We start from the raw sequence: 22,311 nt of genomic DNA, 5'->3' as shown, positions 1-22,311 counted from the left end.
CTTCCGCTGTACGTATAATTCACACTAATATTACTCGGCATTCTACCTTAGATATAAGACTGGATGTTAAATACAAAATCAGTCCAGCAGCACCCTGTAGGATCACAGGGTAGCCACGATGGCTATGTTGCAGCTCCTCTGTCAGAGGCAGCGTGCTGGGGATTACAGGTGATGGGGTCTTGTTGCATTTGTGTCTTCCTTGCAGGTTTCCCACAGGCATCTGGTTGGCCACTGTGAGAACAGGATGCTGAACTAGATGGGCCATTGGCCTGATCCAGCCGGCTCTTCTTACTTTCTTATTTAACCAATTGCTTTTCAACTAGGGTCACTGGAGCCTCATTTTCAGAGAGATAACCTCTCCACCACCACCTTTGCCTACATCCAGTGCAACTGTACCATAGAAAACAACATTCTGTACCTGCTTCATTTTTTTCTGTTTCACAGCTCCTAAGGCAGTGGAAAATTTGCCTTTCATCTGGCTAGATTAAAATCAAAATAAAAACCCTAAGATGCACAAGAAGTGCAATAACTTCCTTTAACTAATACCTGACTATCAGAGACTTAAGTGTGTCTTTGCTTTGATGGATCATATACCAAAGGTTCATCTAATCCAACATTTTGTTCTTCATAGCCAGGCAGATACTTGAGAAGCTCAGAAGCAGGACATGAGTTCATCAGTATACTCGGCACTCATGTAACCCAGCCACTGGGATTCAGAGGCATATTGGTGACCTTGGAAGGTAGAGCTTAGCCATCATGCCTAGTAGCCAGCTTGCCTAATCCCTTTTCTTCTTGGACAAGAAAAATCCTGCATGATGGTTCTTGAACTCTCATCTCTTAAGATTTCTGGTATTCACCACAGAACAGTCATTAAATCTCACCAACTTTTCTTTATTTGAGGCTGCATACACAACATATATTTAAAGCTCTCTTAAGGCACACCCGGACCAAGAATCCTGGGAACTGTAGCTTTTACCCCACCATCGAACTACATTTCCCAGCACCTTTTACAAACTACAGTTCCCTGGCTTCTTGTGAGTGGAGAAATATGCTCTGAATGTATGTTGCGCAGAGAATGATTCTCTCTCACATCCAGTACTAAGACTGCTTGTTTTATGGACTTTTAAAAATATCCAAAATCTGCCATTTTCTCCTTGTCAGGCCTGAGCAAAAGGGCAAGGAAGAAAACAGTAAGCTAGTTTCTAAGCACACATTTTATATGTAGCACTAGGTTTTTGTTTGCTCTGTTCATACAGTGGTACCTCGGGTTACATACGCTTCAGGTTACACACTCCGCTAACCCAGAAATAGTGCTTCAGGTTAAGAACTTTGCTTCAGGATAAGAACAGCAGCAGCAGGAGGCCCCATTAGCTAAAGTGGTGCTTCAGGTTAAGAACAGTTTCAGGTTAAGAACGGACCTCCGGAACGAATTAAGTACTTAACCTGAGGTATTTGCTAGTAATATCGAAATAGGCTGTGGACACTCTCTGTTTTGCTCTTTATCCAATGTGCTCCCATGGGTGGTTTGGAAAGCCATGTACACAAGAGGTTAACCACAATCTACACCTATCCTGTGATTTCTTAAGAAATACTGCATTTTGATCCATTTCCCCCACAAACCTGCTTCGATCCGAATTGAGAAAAAGAATGACCTAGCTGTGTTTTAAGCCAGTAATGTGCACACTGCCTTAGATTGCAACAAGAGTGTCAGGGAACTGCCATCGGAAAGACAGGAGGTGCAAAGGCTCACTGAGGTTGAGAGAGACGTAGCAGCGGAAGAGGGAACCAGTAGGGGGAGATCAGGAACTCCAAGGGAAAGTGAGTCGGAGGGATGGCTCAGAGACGCTTCCAGCGAAAACAGTGAGGAGGTCTCAGGACCTCCTATAGGGACACCCACTCCTCGCCGGAAACTGTCACGTCGAGAGTCCAGAAGACGTGTTTCCGTTAAGGAGCTTTTATGTTGGAAACGATTCCGAAAGCAACCACTTTCGGATTCTGCTAGCGATTGACGCAGCCATGCTGGAGGGGCTCCGTCACAGGCAGAGGTTTGAAAACCTGATCAAACTCTGAGGGACTTGCATTTTACGCACAAGCAGCTCATCATCCCATCACAGCAATCCGAAAGTCACCGAAAGCCAGCTTGTGCAGGGAGAGGCATCATGAGCGACCCAGCCGGAACCGGAGGAGCAGGAGCAGCTGGAGGGGGTCCAAGCCTGGAAGAAAGGTACAGGGCGTTGGAAATCCAGCTTGCCATGCAAACGGCGAGGCTTGAGGAGAGGAGGGCTCAGGATGCAGAGAAGGGAAAGGAGAAAACCACCCCGCTCGCCAGAAAGGTGCCAGGATTGGTGCAGAAATTCGGGGGGGATCCCAGAAACTATCATGCCTTTAGAACAGAGATGCAATACACTCTCAACCTGCAGTTTGATGACTTCCCCGACAAGGAATCGCGAGTGGCTTTTGTAATTGGCCATCTCAAATCGGGGGCGAAGGACTGGGTTAGACCCCTGATGGCAGTGAATAATGAGATCCTAAAGGACACGAGGAAGTTTTTTCGTGCCATGGACCTGATGTTTTCCAGCGACATTGAGCAGGGAGTGGTGCGAAGGCAGTTAATGGCTTGCAAACAGGGGAGCCGATCTGTCCGTGAGTACTGGACTGAGTTTACAATGTTGATTCATAAATTGGGGTGGGACCTATCGGCGGAACCCATCCAGATGCTTTTCGAAGAGGGGCTTTCTTCGGCCGTTAAAGATGAACTTTCCCGGGGGCCCAGGGCGGAGTCTATGGATCAGCTGACCAAATCCGCGCTGGCCATAGGAGCGCGCCAGGAAGCGAGGGCTTTGGAAAGGCGGGAAGGGAAAGGAGAAGGTTGGAGGGATTTCCGCATTCCAGACATTCCAGAGCCACCTTTCCCGCCGGCAGAGCCGATGGAAGTTGGAACAGCGCGGGCGCGCGCAGTTTCAAATCCCAGTGAAGGGCGGAAGAAGGAGGGAAAGAGCGCCAAGAAATGTTATCTCTGCCAACAGCCAGGGCACTTTGCCAGAGTCTGCCCACAAAGAAAGGAATGGCAAGGGATGGCAGGAGCTGTTGGGGAAAAGGAGGAGGAAAGCAAGAAGCAAGTAAAAGCCAACGCCTGGCTGCCACCGTCGGGGCACAGCAGCCAGGCCAAAGAGCAGTGAAAGTGCCCACGCCAGAACCTCCCAGACCTGCTTTAGTGATAGAGGTGTTGCTAGAGCTGCCAAACGGACACCCACTACAGATCAAGGCGCTTTTGGATTCAGGCAGCTCCTGTAATTTCATGAGTAAGGAGTTTGCAGCTGAGCACCAGATACAGACCATCCCTTTAAGTAACCCCTTGCAGGTGACCACGATTGACGGCAGAGAGCTGTTGGGAGGAGAAGTTAGCCAACAGACTGTCCCGATGATAATGAGGGTGGCAAGGCACACCGAACGGATAGCGTTTAATGTGGCCACCTTGGGAGGAGCTCCCATCATTTTGGGGATGAGCTGGCTGGCGCTACACGATCCGCTAGTGGGCTGGCATCAGAGGGTGGTCTCCTTTGGGTCAGCGCATTGCCTAGAACACTGCAAGCAGGGGAAGGTTCCGGGAGGAGCCAGAGTCACCCTAGCCGGGATGGAAGTAATGGATAAAGGGAAGGTGCCCCCGCAATACGCAGATCTGAGCAACGTATTCAGCGAAAGGGAAGCAGACAAACTGCCGCCGCATAGACCCTTTGACTGTCAAATCAACCTACTCCCTGGGGCCCAACTCCCAGTGGGCAAGCTGTACGCCATGTCAGACAGGGAGATGCAGGAGTTGAGGGAGTTCATTGACAAAAACCTGAAGCGAGGTTTCATCAGAGAGTCCAGAGCGGTGGGGGGCAGCCCAGTGTTTTTTGTGGACAAAAAAAAACACAGATAAGCCGAGACTTGTAGTGGACTTTAGGGCCCTGAATGCAGTGTCGGAACCCCTGGCCTTTCCTATGCCCCGAATTGATGACATTTTGACCAGGGTGAGGAAGGGGAAGATTTTTACAAAACTGGACCTGCGGGGGGCGTACAATCTGATACGCATAAGGAAGGGGGATGAATGGAAGACCACCATGTTCACCCCTCTGGGAGCCTTTGAATACCTCGTTATGCCCTTCGGTCTACAAGCGGGCTCGGCGTGCTTTCAAGCTTTTATGAACCACGTCCTGGGACCTTTGCTCTACAAGAATTGTGTGGCCTTTTTAGACGACGTGTTGGTGTATTCGGAGAATGAGGAGCAGCATGTGAGGGACGTTCGAGAAGTGTTGGGCAGACTGCAAGCCAACCAGCTGTGGGTGAAACTGGAGAAGTGCCAGTTTCATACCAAGGAGGTGGAATTCCTGGGGTACCGCTTGTCAGACAAGGGATTGGCCATGGATCCAGGCAAGGTCCAAGCGGTACTGGAATGGAAGACACCGAAGACCAAGAAGGATGTGCAAAGATTCCTGGGGTTTGGGAACTTTTATCGGAAGTTCATCAAGAACTTTGCACACTTGACGGCGCCCATCACCGACTGCCTCAGCAGCAAGAAGAAATTTGTTTGGACGGCGGAGGCGGAGCGAGCTTTTGAAGAACTGAAAAGGGCTTTCGCCTCGGAAGAACAACTTCTGCATGTGGACTTACGAAAGCCCATGAGAGTGGAAACCGATGCGTCCGACCGGGCGATCGGGGCGGTACTTCTTCAACCGGGGAGGAATATGTCGGAGTGGAGACCGTGTGCCTTCTTCTCGAGGAAGCTGAATAAATCCGAGAGGAACTACACGGTGTATGACAGGGAACTACTCGCCATTCACGAAGCGTTCCGGAGGTGGAGACATTTATTAATTGGGGCACAACACAAGGTGCAAGTGTGCACCGACCACAAGAATTTAGAGTATTGGAGAACAGCTCGAGTGCTCAACCAACGACAAGTGAGATGGGCACAGGAATTCTCCAAATTCCACTTTGAAATTTGTTATGTGCCAGGCCCAGAAAACGTCAGGGCGGACGCTCTCTCATGCAAACCAGAGTATTTGGAGGGGGAGGGGGCAATCGAAGAGAGACATGTCATCCCTGAAGACCGCTGGGTGTGTGGGGCGGCGCTGGTGGGGCAACGAGAACTGGTAGAGGAAACGGAAAATGATGAATATGCCCAGGATAAGCTCAGAGGTCTCCGGGGGGAGGGCGAGAAACCCGGAGGTTTTGAGGAAAGAAATGGGGCACTGTATTACAAAGGGGCACTGTATATACCAGAAGGTGAATTGAGGGGGAGAGTACTCAAGCAGTTGCACGATAGCCCCACGGCGGGACATTTTGGGCAACACAAGACCATGTGGTTGGTTACCAGGGAATTTTGGTGGCCCAAGGTGAGGGAAGATGTAAAGGAGTATGTAAGAGGGTGTGACCAATGTCAGCGAGCCAAAGGGGAAAGAAGGGCGCTGGCAGGGTTATTAGAACCATTACCCACACCAGAACGGCCTTGGGAAGCGGTATCAATAGATTTTATGACAGATCTGCCGAAGTCCAAGGGGAAAACAGCCATCATGGTAGTAGTAGACCTGTTAACTAAGATGTGCCACTTTGTAGCATGCTCACATGCGGTCACAGCGGAAGAAACAGCGAAGTTGTTTGTAGAACACATCTTTAGGTTGCACGGAGCCCCCCTGAGGGTGATCTCAGACCGCGGCAAACAATTTACTTCCAGGTTCTGGAGGAAGCTCATGAGCTTGCTGCACGTGGAAGTCAATTTTTCGACTGCCCGGCACCCTGAAACCAACGGGCAGGCAGAAAGAGCAAATGGCATCCTCCAACAATATCTGAGGTGTTATGTCAATGACAGAGAGAACGATTGGGTCGAAAAGTTGGCGCTGGCAGAATTTGCCTACAATAATGCGGAGAATGTGTCCACAGGGATGAGCCCCTTTTTGGCTAATTACGGGTGTCACCCCAGGGCATTTCCAGGGGATGGAGGGGAGAGATGGAGCGTTCCAGCGGCCGAACATTTTGTAGAAGAGATGGAAGCGATCCATCATCAGCTCCAGCTCAACTTAGAAAGGGCCAAGGCACAATATAAGAAGCAGGCAGACAAGAACAGAAGGGAAGGTGAAACCATAAGGGTGGGGGATCAGGTGTGGCTGTCAACCCAAGGGTTGCCGTTCAAAGGGGGTTGTAAGAAATTAAGACCCAAAAGATTGGGACCCTTTGAGGTCATTCAGCAGATCAACCCAGTGGCTTTCAAACTCCGGTTACCCAACCACATGAAATTGCACCCAGTGTTCCACAGGTCGTTACTGTCACCATACAGGGGGGGACGTGAAGGGGAGCACGCCAGGGGACCAGCCTTGGAAGAAAGGGAACGCAGCAATCATGTAGCGGAAATCCTCGATTCTAGGTGGAAGGGAAATCAGGTGGAGTATTTGGTGGCGTGGGAAGGGGAACCGGAGTCAGAAAACACCTGGGTGACTGCAGGGGAGGTCAATGACGAGGTTTTAACAGAAACGTCCCACCAAAGATTCCCGAGGAAACCACAGCCGGTAGCAAGGTTTAGGAGGGAGTATTTCGGCACCACCGACGAGGAAGAGGAACTGGAAGGATTCGCGGAGTCGGAGTTGGAAGAGGGAATGGACTCCGATGACGAGGAGTACCGAAAGACCAGGGACAGCAACAAGTGGAGGGAAGTGTTCGAAACTTCGGACGATGAGGAAGGTTCTTTCAGGGGTTTTACCTCCTCACAGCCCGTAGGGGAGGAGACGGGAGGGGGTGAAGGGGGCCCTGGAGGGGAGGTGGATGTCAGGGAACTGCCATCGGAAAGACAGGAGGTGCAAAGGCTCACTGAGGTTGAGAGAGACGTAGCAGCGGAAGAGGGAACCAGTAGGGGGAGATCAGGAACTCCAAGGGAAAGTGAGTCGGAGGGATGGCTCAGAGACGCTTCCAGCGAAAACAGTGGGGAGGTCTCAGGACCTCCTATAGGGACACCCACTCCTCGCCGGAAACTGTCACGCCGAGAGTCCAGGAGACGTGTTTCCGTTAAGGAGCTTTTATGTTGGAAACGATTCCGAAAGCAACCACTTTCGGATTCTGCTAGCGATTGACGCAGCCATGCTGGAGGGGCTCCGTCACAGGCAGAGGTTTGAAAACCTGATCAAACTCTGAGGGACTTGCATTTTACGCACAAGCAGCTCATCATCCCATCACAAAGAGTAATCGTGGTTTTTTTCCAGGGTGCTTTGAAAGCTAGCATAGTAGCCCTAAGATAAAAGGCTAATAGCAGAACACAAAGGGATTGCTTAAATAGAGAGTTCCAAAGAGTTTCCATTATTAATGATGTATAAGAGAGGGGAAGGATGGAAGCCAATAAATAGTAACCTTTACAGTGCCGTTATTGCAGAGAAGGCTGTTTTTAAGTAGCAGTCAAAAGGTAATAGGGTATAGTGCTATAAAGTTTTATGAATCACTATCCAGAAAACAAGATGATGGTTCAGCAGGGTATTCTGAACTCTTAACTGATTTGTTAACATTAGAGACTATATAAAGTCAGATTTTGAAGTGCATATTTTAGCTCTATTTTCTAGAGATATTCAATTCAACATCTACATGCCGTTGAAGAGATCTTTTTTTTATGGCCAGCATGTGTGCAGCACAACAATTGTCTGATTTAAGTTTGCTTTCTAAAATTAAGTTCTGAGTCATGTGTCTCCTTGAAATACAGTGGTACCTTAGGTTACATACGCTTCAGGTTACATACGCTTCAGGTTTCAGACTCCGCTAACCCAGAAATAGTGCTTCAGGTTAAGAACTTTGCTTCAGGGTGAGAACAGAAATCGTGCTCTGGCGGCGCGGCAGCAGCGGGAGGCCCCATTAGCTAAAGTGGTGCTTCAGGTTAATAACAGTTTCAGGTTAAGAACAGACCTCCGGAACGAATTAAGTACTTAACCTGAGGTACCACTGTAAACAAATCTCCCTTTCCACAAGACATAGCTAAGGGATAAAATTTGGCACACAGTGTTGCTTAAAAACTTACAACACCCCTTTGAAGGACACTTCCACCTAGTGAGAAACCAGTAAGTCTATTCATAATCCAGATGCAAGGCGATGCAAGGCCTTTTGTGTTTGGCAACCTTTTAAAGAGAATAATTTGCATCTGAGAGCATATGAGTTACACATGTGCCAGGTTTTAACCCAGTTGTTGTTGTTTTTACATGCTACTGAATTTATATTTTAGAAACTGAATTTAGATCCTCATTTACTGAAATAACACTGCACTTCTGCAATATAAAGAGAGATATAGAGATGCAAGGCATGCCATATCATAGCCGATATGTTTATGGTGTCAGTGTATCAGAACAGTGATTGTCAATTGCAGCAACTTCCAGGAATTGATTAGCACCTTGTGCAAGAAACTTAGGATTCACTGCAGATTTAGTATGGAGTCACAAAAGCAATAAAAAGGTCAAGAATATAGTAACAGGAATCAGGACAGTCCTCAGTACTTATTTTATTACTAGTATCTGCTGATTATATGGAACTATAAAGAACAATAACAACAACAAACTTGAGTCAAGGGTGGGGGGAATCTAACTTAAAATATGAAACTAACAGGTTTTGTGAGGGGAACATCTATTGTGAAAGCGGAGCTTGAGCTTTGATCGATAAATGGCATCCATTGACATTGAGCTTAGACTTCTGATACAGAAAGGGCACAGGATAGTCCTGCATTGTCTGCGCTGTAAATAAATGCAACAACAGTTTACTTGCTATGCTGTTCTTCCTTTTCCCTTCCACCACCACCTCAGACTTTTGGGGGATATGTGTATGACAGGGCGGTATAGGGAGGACAGGGTGCTACAGAGAAATAGGGAGAGAGAAAAATTCCCCTCTTTCTCAAGTGGATACCTTGCATCAGTGGAGGGGGCAATGGAGGTTAATTACCAGCCAGTGTTTGTATGGCTGGAACACTTGCTTACCACACTCTTTAAACATCTTAGGTTTTGCAGTATTGCATATACTTTCTGGTTGGATATTCAATATAGCTTTGTTGCATCATTTGCTGCCTTTTTTGTAGCCTTAGTGTTCCATAGTTTCCCTGGTAATGCCTATTAAAGAACTCATGCCGTATTCTTAATATCACTAAATGATGTATAATTTTGTCTTTATTGCTATGTTTATTTCAGCAGTTACTGAGGAAGTATGACAAACCTTTCCTGCTCTATGAAGCTTTAAAGAACTTTTATTGAGTTGGATACTAATAAGTAGATTAAGAGATCTTAAGAATTAATAATATATGTGAATTACTAGTGTCATAATTTCATAGCAAGAAATAATAATAAATATTTTTATACCCATGTAACATCTCTGAAAAAGAAAGAAGATAACGTTCTGTTTGGAGTGCATTAATAAAATGTTACCAAATTGTGTTTTTATTTCATGCCCATGCTGGTAACATAATTTGCTTATTAAAAGGAAGACATATAAAAAAAAGCTTTTGGATCCCCCACTCAGTCCCAGTGCAAGGGCGTGGGGAGCATTTTCACACCCCTGGTGCAGAGCTACCCTCTAGTCATTTGATTTATGTCCACTTCAAAATGAGATGTTTTCATACAAGCTGCCATATTGGATTAAACTAGTTTTCTGTCTAGCTCATTATTTTGCCTGCTGACTGTGACCAGTCAGATACTATTGTGTGATTCTTGTGCAAGGCATGATGGTCATATCTTGGTCTGTTGCTCCCCAGCATTAGATAATCACATGTATAGGTATAGGAATGGTGCTTCATGGCTTGTGGGCACTAAGTACCCTTTGATGGTATATTAATTTGCTTGCAATTCAATTAGGTCGTTATGGTTTTCACCCTGCATTGTCAGCCATTCAATTCATCATTCACCACCAGTAAGTAGCAGCTGTGTTGATGGCAGATACATTAATTCATTCTCTGCCCACCAGGTGCTGCCACTACATTCTGTTTCCTTCCCCTTTTGTTGCTGGTGCTTCTACTTGAAGAAATACCATAACATCAGCAGTAGTAACTACAGCAGAGGAAAGGCAATAAGCATAGTTGAAGGGAAAGAGTATTAGGTAAAGAAGTAGTGAGTGAGCAAGAGTAACAACAATAGGGTGGAAGGACTGGGGCGTTGAGTAGGCAGAGTAAGTAGAGGAGACAGGAGTCCCCCTTTGAGAGGTAAGGTTTGCAAGACTGATTTATTTTTGTAACTGATTTTGGCGTGTGATCATATGAGATCAAAAGGGTTCTGTACACAGCATTTGAAACACATTGCTTCCCTCAAGAATTCTGGGCACTCTAGTTTACCCCTCACAGGGTTTCAATTCCATCACTCCGGAACAAACTGCAGCACCCAGAATTCTTTAAGAAGAAAAATGTGCTCTGAATGTGCTTTAAAGGTATAGCGAGTACAGAGCCAATGATGAAGTAACCCTAAGATCAGAAGGAGATGTTTGTCTTAGACATTTGTAGCATTTGTCTTAAACATTCCAGAGGGGGAGCCATGATAGTCTGTTGCAGCAACAACAACAAAATGTGTTAGTCTTTTAAAGGTGCCACAAAACTCCTTGTCGTTTAAACATTCACAGCAGAGACAAACATTAAGAGAGAAGGGAGCTATTGCTGTTTTTAACTCTGCATAAACTGTTCAGTATAAAATACATGAATTAAGATCATCTAGGCAAAACGCCAACAGCTGCAGTTCTGGTTTTCTTTTGTGACAATAGATATAGCAGGAGGGATTATTAAATTTTCCCTCCCGGTTGGTCCTTTTCATTCAGCCTCTTTACCATGTTTCAAATGACAGGCAGAAATATAGGCACAGCCTTGAAAATTCAAGAGACCACATAAAATGTCCAAGCAAGAATATGATTTACCGTATAAGCCTGCAGCTTTGTCGCTGTAACTTATTTTTTAAAAAAACAACAGCATTTGAACCCCAGGCTTAGATTACAAATAACTAACATCTTTAAAAGATGCATAAATATACCTACATAGAAGTGCATCGATCCCAGTTTGTTAATCCCATATTAATAAGGCGCATGCCATTAGTCGAAAGTAGGATGGAATGTTTTAGCTTGAACAGTCCACAGCTGTAGCTCAGCCAACAAATGAAGGGGTGTGGAGAGAGATCTCTGTTGCTATAGCTGTGATATCATACACTGTTACTAACATGTGGTTGGTTATTTTGCGTTTCAGATCACTGCTTGTAGTGGAGCACAAAGGAACCGCAGAGACTTCCACGTCCTTCATTGAGAAGAAAGAAGCCAGCAGAGCAGGATTAATACAGGCTTGTTTCTGGTGGTCTTCTTATACAAAGGCTGCCTTCGAGGGTGGGGGAAGAAGGAAGAAAGAAACACCGTGCTTATTTAATGAGCTGTGAAATGAAGCGCTGCTGCTGCTGCTGCTGCTGCTAACCTCCCAATTCCTAGATTCATCTGCTATTCATTGTGCTTAATATACATGTTTCTGCACTGTGCATTTAGAAGATCCCAGAAAGGAATTCAAAACGGCTGCCGGGGAAAGACCACCAAACATGCCTACAGAAACACTACAGACAGGTAGCATGGTGAAACCTGTCAGCCCCGCCATCACTTTCACTTCAGCCGTTCCACTCCGGATTCTAAACAAAGGACCTGACTATTTTCGCAGGCAAGCAGAGCCTAACCCAAAAAGACTTAGTGCCGTGGAGAGGCTGGAAGCTGACAAGGCAAAATACGTTAAGAGCCAAGAGGTCATCAACGCCAAACAAGAGCCTGTGAAACCAGCAGTGCTTCCCAAGCCGCCAGTGTGTCCTGCAGCCAAGCGGGCTTTGGGCAGCCCTACCTTGAAAGTGTTTAGCAACAATGCAAAGACTGAGAGTGGTGTCCAAAGGGAGAATCTGAAGCTAGAGATTTTGAAAAACATAATCAATAGCTCAGAGGGCTCTAGTTCAGGTTCGGGTCACAAACATAGTTCACGAAACTGGCCTCCCCACAAATCCGATTCAGGAGACCTTAACCGGCATTCGTTTGCAGAATCCTTAAAGGTTTACCCCACCCAAGGCCGTAGCAGTCCTCAAGAAAGCAACTCCAATGTGGGTAGAAGGCTATTGGGACAGTCGCCAGAGTCATTCTTGCACGTTTCCCATAGCTCATCAGACATTAGGAAAGTATCTAGTGGCAAAACCTTAAAAGCAATACCGTGCAGTAGTTCAGCTCCACCTCTCCCTCCCAAACCCAAAATTGCTGCCATCACCACGCTGAAATCGCCAGAGGTGGACACAGTAGAATCCAGCTGTGGAGTCAGTAGACGACCTTCTCTACAGCGATCAAAGTCAGACTTAAGTGACAGATACTTTCGAGTTGATGCAGATGTTGAAAGATTCTTTAACTACTGTGGACTGGATCCTGAAGAACTTGAAAATCTTGGGATGGAAAATTTTGCAAGGGCTAACTCTGATATTATCTCTCTCAATTTTCGCAGTGCAAGTATGATCAGTTCAGACTGTGAACAGTCTCAGGACAGCAACAGTGACCTTAGAAACGATGATAGTGCCAATGACCGCGTGCCATATGGCATTTCTGCAATCGAAAGAAATGCCAGAATCATCAAGTGGTTATACAGCATCAAGCAAGCTAGAGAGTCACAGAAAGTGTCCCATGTGTGAGTTGGATCCGCAGGGGGGCAAAGAGGGACTGTATCTTTGTGAATATTGTGAAGGGTTGTGAAGTCTACTTGAAGTCTTAATACACTTCTCAGATCTCTTTTTGTGTTGCTTGTTGTGCAATGTTTTCAAGTTGCATGCCTGTCAACATGTGAACTGACCTGGCTTCCACTTGAACAATAACTAGCTACAGAGCCTGGCTAAGCATACACACATTATCTGCCAAAAGTTTAAGACCAGAATCTAAATAGGGCTTTGTTTATGAACAAATTGTTTACATTAAATGGTTATATGGCTTCTTTTTTCTAGATCTGTAGGTCCCTTGTGGTTGTTTTGGGGTTTTGTTTTGTTTTGTACATTTTTGTGTGTGTCTTGAGCACAGGTATAGTTAAGACACAGGACAGAAATTGCCAACCTAAGATTGTTATAGCACCGTGCATTAGAACGGCATAGTAGTCTGTGGAATGAATGGGTCAGATTACCTGTAATAATAATAATAATAATAATAATAATAATAATAATAATAATAATAATTTATACCCTGCCCATCTGGCTGGGTTTCCCCAGCTACTCTGAGCAGCTTCCAGCACATATAAAAATATAATAAAATGTCAAACATTACAAACTTCCCTATACAGGGCTGCCTTCAGATGTCTTCATCTGTGAACAGCAGTAAAAGGCAGTAGTATAGGGCTGAGCTTGCGGGGAGGGCGGGGGCTGGCCTGTCCATGAACTACATTGTATAATGCAATTATTTTTCTTTCTTTCTTTTTTTTAAAAAAGGTCGTTTACCTTTCAAAGAAAGGATACACAGGTTTTCTGTCGTAATCTTCCAACTGAATCCCCCCTCCACACCCACCCACACGCCTGGTGCCCCCATATACAGCCTTTTTACAAGCAGTGGTCTGGAAAGCTACAAACTATTTTTTTGATGTAGCAAGAACGGTAATAGTTTGGTTTCACCAATCAAGGGGTATTTTGAAAAGAGGCTGGGAAAATGAAAAGGATGGGTGGCATTTTAAAGGAAACTTCCTTGTCTTAAACTTTTGACAGGAATGGTTAGATCCTGTTTGCTGATCTTTGAATGCCTTTAAACTAGACAAAGCACATCATGATTACAAGCTCCTGCTGCTGACTACTTTTTTTGTAGACCTGTTTGAGCAGTTCATGAACAGAAAATGGAAGTACACAGCCATATCAGTATAATAAGAGCCTCTTACCCAGAAGTTTAAACACACTCAATATAGCTGAACTATATCTGAGAAATTGTGATTATGTTGTCTTAAATATGTTATATCTTAAGGCTGTGGAAGTTTGTTACAGCTCTAGGAAACTGTAGAAACATGACAGTATGTAGCTTCTTTTTTGTACCCTTCTCTTCCTCCTCGCACCGTACGATGTTTAGTGCTGCACGTCAATCTGTTACACATTTTTCTTTTGACAATCTTGTGTCTTCCCAATGGTTTAACTGTCATGTCAAAGTGGCAGTTGTGGTGCATAGCGGAGAGTTGAAAGTGCAGTGGTCTGCTTCATTATTATTATTATTATCATTATTATTATTATTATTATTCATGCTTTGAAGTACTTTGCAGCACTCTGATACTTCATCAGCTAATAGGAAACTTTTTCTTGTGTAAATGCTGTAAGACTTTGTACATATTTCAGTTCTTACGAGATCTTTAAAAAAAAGTGTTATGCTAATAAATAGCTCTTGGTGCAGCTACTGGTCATGAGCTTCTCTGTTTGTACTCATTATGCTAAAGTGGGCACAGGAAAAAGATTGAATGTAATGAGTGTGAAAGCAACTCCTGGTTAAATGTATAATGGAAACAGTCCCCATCCCCTGCCTCAACCATTTTACTGCTAGACTAGGCATAATCAGGGTTGCTGTTTTTGTTAAAATTTGTCTTAGCCTTCAACCCCAAGGTTCCCAGGGCAGTGCATAACAATACGTTTGTTCATCAGTTCAATAAGTTTATTGTGCTAGCCAAAGGCCATAACAGTTCATAACAATGTGTTAACATGCACAAATCAACACAAAAGTCATAAAGCAAATATCAAACCAATATATCAAGAAATCAGAAATTCAAACAACCCAGCAGCAATCTATCTGTTACATCAGCCCAGACCATATTCTTTTGTTTTTGTATAATTATGTATTTTGTACTCTTATTTGGTATTTTTGTGTTGCGAACTATCCTGAGATCTTCAGATGAAGGGCAGTATACAAATTTGAATAAAATTAATAAAATTAATAATAATAATAATAATAGGCCTGTAGAAATTAATGCATCTGAATCTGACACCTAAAAACAGTGTAGGCGACAGGTGGATCTCGAGGAGAGAAACCAGAATGCTACAACAAAGATCCTAATCCACATCATTACATCACGAGATATCAACAGAACTAAGAACAAGGCCTCTCTTGGAAATCTTAAGGCACGGGATACCAGGTAATAGGGAAGGCATTGTTTTAAATACTTTGGCTTAGGCTATATAGATGCCATAGGCCAAAGTCAGTATCATAAATTGGGCCCAGTAGTAAACAGGCAGCCATTAGATATCCTTAAGGCTAGGTGTTACAAATGTAGGGAGGTGTGTATACCAGAGTCAGACTGTTGGTTCAACTACCACAGCATTGTCTATTTTGACTGGCAGTGGCTCTCCCAGCCCCACCTGGAGATGCAAACTTGCCTTCTAAGGCTAAAAGAAGAGGGGGTGATTTTCATGAGGGCCACATCTGGGCGGAAGGATTAAAACTCCTCACACACTGTCTCTTCTTTAGAGACCACTCCTGAAAAAAAGTGGTTCAGGTATAAGTACGTGTCCACAAGAGCGGAGATGAAAGGAGGTGAAGAAGGTAACTTTTATCAATTAGTACCAGAATTTTAACAGATCACGGGGGCTCAGTAGCATGTGCTCAATAGTTTTTAAATAATGCAGATATAAATCTGTTATACCTTTGACAAAAAAAAATATGCAACTTGTCACCAAGATCCATCCTGAAAAACAGCCAATGCAATACCAGTTCTTAAAAAGGGATCTAAGGGAGAGTCACAACAATTAGCTAGTTACTCTTTGTCCTAGGTAAATTGGTAGAATTATTAAAGCTAGAATTATTATTTGTATTTTATTTTACTGGAGTACAAGTGCATATATTGCCACACAGAAAAACACAAATGTGAATAAGGGCATATAACGAATATGAATGAAGTCATAGCCCAAAGGACTAATAAGTTAGATTACAACATGATAACCATAATGTCAAATAAGTGAATCTTTCAAAAAGGATGAATTAGGCAGGGGATGAGTACTTGACACCCCTTTGTTGATGTGATGAAGGGAAATCACATTTCAAAGAAGTCTTATTTAGCTGCATCACTTGCCAGTCTACTTTGACATGTTATCTTTCAGGCACTGCCCAAAAACATAATTCTGGACCAATTCTGAACTGAATATCTAGAGAAGCATTTCCACTTATATCTGCCTCCATTCTAGCTGCTATAAGGAAGAATACGATGAGGTCCTTCTGGAGAAGCTGTTATTGATGCTCTTCATATGCACACACATAGATGCAAAATGGTAACTTGGGGCAATGCAGTATGTTTAGACATACAATGTCTGATATATTCCTTAAACCCTGTTCCCAGAATGTCTTAACCACTTGACCAGCCCACCCCATGCAGATCATTCACACACACACCCTTCCCTTGCATCTCCTCCAGCACATGTGAGAGACATTGTTCCATCGATGTTGCAAAAATGGTTGGGGGTAAGATAGCACCTATGCATGAGTTTCAAGGAAACCACACATACAGAAGCTGAGGTGGACATTGCGGAGCACTTTGGTCTGCATGAATGACAAGTGAAGCTCCAGAATAAAGGTTCCTGAATCCATTCCTGATAGTTCTTAAAACTTCATTGTTATCAGAAGACTGAAAATGAATACATTGCAAATGGTGGATACTACATGCTCAGGAACTGAGGTAACACGTGCCTTTTCAAACTGTAAGAGCGTTGCCTGCTGAATATTTAGAAGCTTAGATGCAAATGAACTTATTTGATGGTGTAGCAGCCAGTTAAACTGATACCTTGAAGCTTTTCAGCAAGTTGTGCTTTGCTTTGCCATCTACCCTTAACAAAGAAGTCTGGTATTCTGTTCAGCCTGCATTTTCCACAACCAATGCATTGCTTACTGTATTCTTTGCTCCATAAGACGCACCTGCCCATAAGGCACACCTAGTTTTTAGAGGGGGAATGCAGGAAAAAAAATATTATTTAAAGGGAGCGCTGAGCAGAGCCTGTATGCATCCCAGGCTCTGCTCAGCACTCCCTTTCACAAGCCACGTGGAGCGTGTGTGCGGCACTTGCAGGCTTTTCCCCGAGGAGGGAGAAGCCCCCAAGAGCCACACACACACTCCATGCGGCTGTTGGGGGCTTTTGTGGAAGGTGGGGGAAGTGAGAGAACCTCGTTCTGTCCCTTTCCCCACCTCCCGCAAAAGCCAGAGATAGCCGCACGAAGCCTCCGCAGGGCAGCGTGATGAAGGCTCCCCGCTGCCCTGCGGATGCTTCCTGCTGCTAAGGCAGAAGCTAGAACAGCTAGAAGGAGCACTGCACAGCGCTCTCTCTAGCTGTTCTGGCTTCTGGGGTAGCCCGTAAAGCCTCCGCAGGGCAGTGGGGAGTCTTCATCCCGCTGCCCTGTGGAGGCTTCGCGGGCTACCCCAGAGCTGCTCAGGAGCGTGGGGCATCTGCGCACAGCCTGCCTGCTGCTCCCAGGGCTGGCGGGGGAAGCCCGGGTCCCCCCCCCCAGCCCCAGGGACCACACATTCACTCCATAAGACACACAGACATTTCACCTTAGTTTTTAAGAGGAAAAAGGTGTGTCTTATGAAGCAAAAAATACGGTATATATCCCCGTGTCTGTGAAACAGGGGTGATCCAAGAATAAGACAAATATATGTAATGTTAGCATTTTAGCCGAGGATTTCCACATTGCCCTTAAAAAAATACTGGGTATTTCTATCATGGTTAAGAGAGGACTGCCCTTAACAATGGCGAATGAAGCAGAAGTTCCCAGGGAAGACTCATTCTCGATAACATGGATCAGTTGTTTGAATTTAAATGGGTCATAATATATTTTTAGAGTTGGAAAGCCAAATGCTCCTGCAGTGGTCTGTCCTTTATGTACCCTAGCTATAATAAAGCATGTAGCTCCTGTATTGGTCTCTACCCCCACCGCAGGCATTGTAACTCTCCAAAGGAGTTAGCTACAGTACTTGGATTGTGTATCTGCCAAGGCTGAACTCCTGTGGACTTTGTTGGATGTATTTGGCCTACCTCCAAAGCAAAGCAAATATTATCTGAAGCAAAGCTGTCCCCTATTGGAAGCACTGAAGCAGGTTCCGAAATGAATTCTTTTTCTCTGCACACTCATGTTAGCAACTATAGTACAAGCATTTGCTACTTCTTCGTTGTTAATACAAATAGGAGTTGCATGCCTGTGTACTCCCATTAGCAGGAATTCAGATTTGTCATAAAGCATTGTACTTTCAAGGGTATGTATGTGTCATTCTCAACTCTGTTTCAAAAATGTAGAACAATGAATTAATAACTTCCTGCATATGCCCAAAAGGGAGAGTCACGAGAAAGTTAAAATGCAGCTGTTCTGCTACTACTTCATATTTTGAAAATAGGGACAAATGATGATGAAAAGTTTCAGATAGAAATTATGCATTTCAGGCTTGTGCTATAGAATGCTGTGTTTGTTTGCAAAAGAAATCTAACATCTGATGATCAAGGGCTTTTGAAGGGCAAACACAGAAGGAATAATGTGTTTGGCAGGAATTCAGCAGTCAAAAGACACATTTAGAAAATGCAGCCAATCAGCATTGCTGACTTTCTCTTTCTTTTTTCTGCTGCAGCTTCATCCATCCATGGAGGCTGCACATATTTGATTCAAGTCTCTCTGCTCATTCAGTGAGAAACAAAGTGCTTAATGGAGCTCTGGGAAAGGGAGTTGAATAAACTCCCCGCAGAAGTCTATCACCCGGAAAGTGCCAAATATCAGCAGCTGGAGCAGACTTTTCCCTTGCCTGCATGTAATGCTATAATTCTTGGCTTCAGACAAAATAACTTATTTATTTTCTTTCTATTTTTTTCAAGTTCATAGGTAGCATAAACGTCAACATGAAAGAGATTAAAAGGTGATGATGCCTCAATAAATGGAATTGATCGGTGACAGAGGCTTTGACGATTACAGCTCAGGAGCCTATACTGCAGTTTATTAGAGGGTTTTCTCAGGGGAAATGAATTCACTGAGAGTGAGGCATCTTGGAGTTTTCATGAACATTCCAACTTCTCAGGAATGAAATGGTGAACTAGAGAGTCTCAATCACTGGTTGGGCTTCTCCCTCTTCTGCCTTCCCTCATGGCCTGCAGATCTTAAGTCGCCTCAGAGAATGTGAGTAAAGAGGTGTCTCAACAGTTCTCTTAAGCCCTTTCAGGAGCAGTTCATACCTGACCATGGCATCTTCTATAATCAGTTGAGCTGATTTAATATGAAAGGTCAATGGGAGGGAAGGTCATCTCACAAACGGGCCAAGAAATAGAATGAAGCAGGGAGGGAAAATAAGAGGCCAAGCACACATTACACACAAACACATGAAACAACACCAATGCTACTTAAAAATAAAATGAAAGATATACCAGGACCATGGGGGAGAAGGTGGCTTAACCATTTACACATGAGTGATTCCAATCAATATTAGTGCGACTTAGTTTCAGTTAGAGATGTTGGAGAATTCCAGTGAAAACAGGAACAACAGTGGAAATTACCAGTGTTCACTTATTCATCCAGTGTCCAAACAGAAAACAATCCAGTAAATTATGTTCGGTATTTGCTGTTGATTTCAAATGATACATAGTTGATTACACACACACACACACCCTTGAACTGTGTTTGCTTTGCATTAGTGGGGTTGTGGTGGAACAACGTAATGGCAATGTAATTTATGCAATTAATAGTGTAAGTTACGCAATTTCAGCTCAACAGATAGTGAGATGAATAATGTGATTTTTGGAAGAAGACGAACTGCAGCAGAACACTAACACTGCTGCATGCAAGAAATACAGAACACATTGGAAAACGAGGCTTCTTAATCCCTCCTCTCAGGTAGGAGGTACAGAATTGAAACTGAGCACTTCCATTTTCAGGGTGTATAACAGGGTTCAGCAAACTTTCAGCAGGGGGCCAGTCCACTGTCCCTCAGACCTTGTGGGGGGCCAAACTGTATATTTTTTTGGGGGGGTGAACGAATTCCTATGCCCCACAAATAACCCAGAGATGCATTTTAAATAAAAGCACACATTCTACTCATGTAAAACATGCTGATTCCCAGACCGTCCGCGGGCCGGATTTAGGAGGCAATTGGGCTGGATCCGGCCCCCAGGCCTTAGTTTGCCTACCCATGGTGTATAAGAAGAGTTACAGGGCTGTTATTACACTACACCAAGGGTGGATAACTTGTAGTTCTCTGGATGCTGTTAGACTACAATTCTCATCAGAATAGCCAATGATTAGGGATTATGGGAGTTGTAGTCAATAACTTGGGGGGGGCACAGGTTCCACACCCCTGTTCCACACCTGGGAGTAAGACCCATTAAGCTAACATTTGAGAATACATATCTAGGATAGCACTGCTAGTGAACCAAAACAAAATGGATTCAGCTGCCTTAAAAAATGATTTAGCCTGATTAGAAGCTGGCACTCTTCTTGTGGGTACATTTTCTGGTCTGTTATTGAGATAGTAATGGCCGATTGCCTCTAGTGTGTGAAAGACCAGTTTTGACTGTTGACACATCTACTCTGTCAGCGGTGAGCAGGTAAAGTCATTAAGAAAGTGTTAACAGCTTCCAAAAGATTCAGAAGCAGAAAAAAACGACAGTTCCTGATACTTCCCAGTGGCTTTATGCTAACAGGATAACTAGCATCTTAAAATGAACAAAATTTTGGCATGAGAGCAGAAAAGATTGTATGAGGGCATTTTGGGTAATTCCGAATCATGACAGGAGGAAAATCGGGCTGGGGGAAGGAATTGCTTATATAAATATAGGTTAGAAGAGAATAGCTTGGTGCTTTTAAAAGTGTGCTAAAATGTGTGACCTGCTTTTCAAGCATATTATTATTTTATAATCTTGCTTTTGTGAGGCGATTGAATAGTGCTAGGGTTTCCCCCCCCCCCACTCTCTCTCTCTCTCTCGCATCTGCAGATAATATTCCAGAGTACAAAAGAGAGTTTTCCTTCCCCCCCCCCCCCATTTTAAATTATGGGATATAACACTGCTTTATCTGCAGTGTTTCAGTGTAGACCAATTTCCACACATCTTCTCCATTAACTCTGACCTGCAAATGACTTGGGAATGTGTGCTTTGCTAATGTGCCTCACTGCATGAAAATTATAGTATTAAATCTCAATAAATGCTTAATTTGCTCTATCCATGTTATGCATATCGGCAAGCAGATCAGCTTACCATTATCTGGCACAAAATGAACTTCTCCTGAAAACCCTTCCTGTGAGCTTATGGATTTGGACTTCCATCTGCTGATGTGTCTGTTGTATAAAGCATTTGTGAAGAAAGAAAGCAGTCATAACACTCCTAGGTTTCCCAAGGTTCTCGTTTTTTGCACTTTCTCCAGCTGTTAAACACTAAATGGCAATTCAGATGAATTGTCTGTATCCTGTATGTTAACATGTGCATATTCTGAAGAATATGGCAAGCAAGTAAATAAAAAAAAAAAAACAAAAAAGCACTGTTATCTAAATTGTAAGATTCCTGGCTTGCAGTGATATACAAGCAGAGTGGAGTTATACAGGCAAGCCTGATGAGTTTATAACCTTCATGTGTTGGGAAGAGATTGGAATAACTCTCTCTAATTTTCATTATAAAATGCACTTTTGGCAAAATCTGGTGCTTTGTTTTTGATGTCAGCTAAGATCAGCCTTAGTTAGAGCATTCTTGCTCAGGTAGATCCTCTGCTGTATGCTGAGAATGGGCTTCGGCAGTGGAACAGTGGTTGAAGGTTTTTAAGCAGAGATTGGATGGCCATCGGTCATGGATCCTTTAGTTGAGATTCCTGTACTGCCAGGGGTTAGACTCGGTGACCCTCAGGTGTCCCTTCCAACTCTATGATTCTGACCAAACCTCTTTCCGATTTCCTGGCACTTGGAAGGGTCTTTTTCCCAGATTGGCTGTTATATGCTATATGAGGAAACATGAAACACCAAAGGCTTTGCCATACACAAGGCACAGATACTTGTTTCACCAGATCATTCTAGGTTAACAGATATCACCTGTGAGTTATAGAGGACTGATGAGGTTCAATGAGGTCCTCTCATTGTATAGTAAGTAGTTGGTACTTTTGGAAAATTTGTTTTTAAAAGTCAAATTTGTTTTAAAGAGAACCTTCCAAAGTTGAAACTGTGATAAAGCAAAGCAGAAACATTAGAGCTGCAATCGTAAACTTGCTTAGGCAGCAGCAGGACATAAAGCAGCCGAGTCACCATTGCATTGCATTATAGAGCCAGGGAGGAAGAACTGGGAGAGGAGGAAGAGAAATGCTTTGTATATTTGCCATGCCAGCTCCCAGGCTGGCGCAAGAAAC

The 22,311-nt window shown here is 44.1% G+C and overlaps 1 protein-coding gene across 4 annotated transcripts in view; it reads left to right on the top strand.

Annotated features, from left to right (window-relative positions):
• FAM110B (family with sequence similarity 110 member B) overlaps window positions 1–14,369 on the top strand; it is an 80,591-nt gene extending 66,222 nt beyond the window's left edge. For 2 of the 4 annotated variants that reach the window (XR_013393926.1, XR_013393925.1), the window contains exon 2: window positions 11,204–11,542. Coding sequence is in view for 2 of the 4 variants with exons in the window: in XM_028736894.2 (XP_028592727.2) it covers window positions 11,541–12,653 (1,113 nt within the window). In the remaining 2 variants the exon portion in view is untranslated. Of the gene's footprint in view, window positions 1–11,203 lie in introns of all 4 variants that reach the window. The other 2 variants (XM_028736894.2, XM_077932987.1) reach the window with 1 other exon arrangement.
• Window positions 14,370–22,311: the final 7,942 nt, after the last annotated feature.

The sequence above is a fragment of the Podarcis muralis genome, chromosome 8 (assembly GCF_964188315.1).
Source record: "Podarcis muralis chromosome 8, rPodMur119.hap1.1, whole genome shotgun sequence".
Taxonomy (NCBI): Eukaryota; Metazoa; Chordata; class Lepidosauria; order Squamata; family Lacertidae; genus Podarcis; species Podarcis muralis.
The sequence above is the reverse complement of the archived record's forward strand: the minus strand, read 5'-3'. Positions and strand labels throughout refer to the sequence as shown.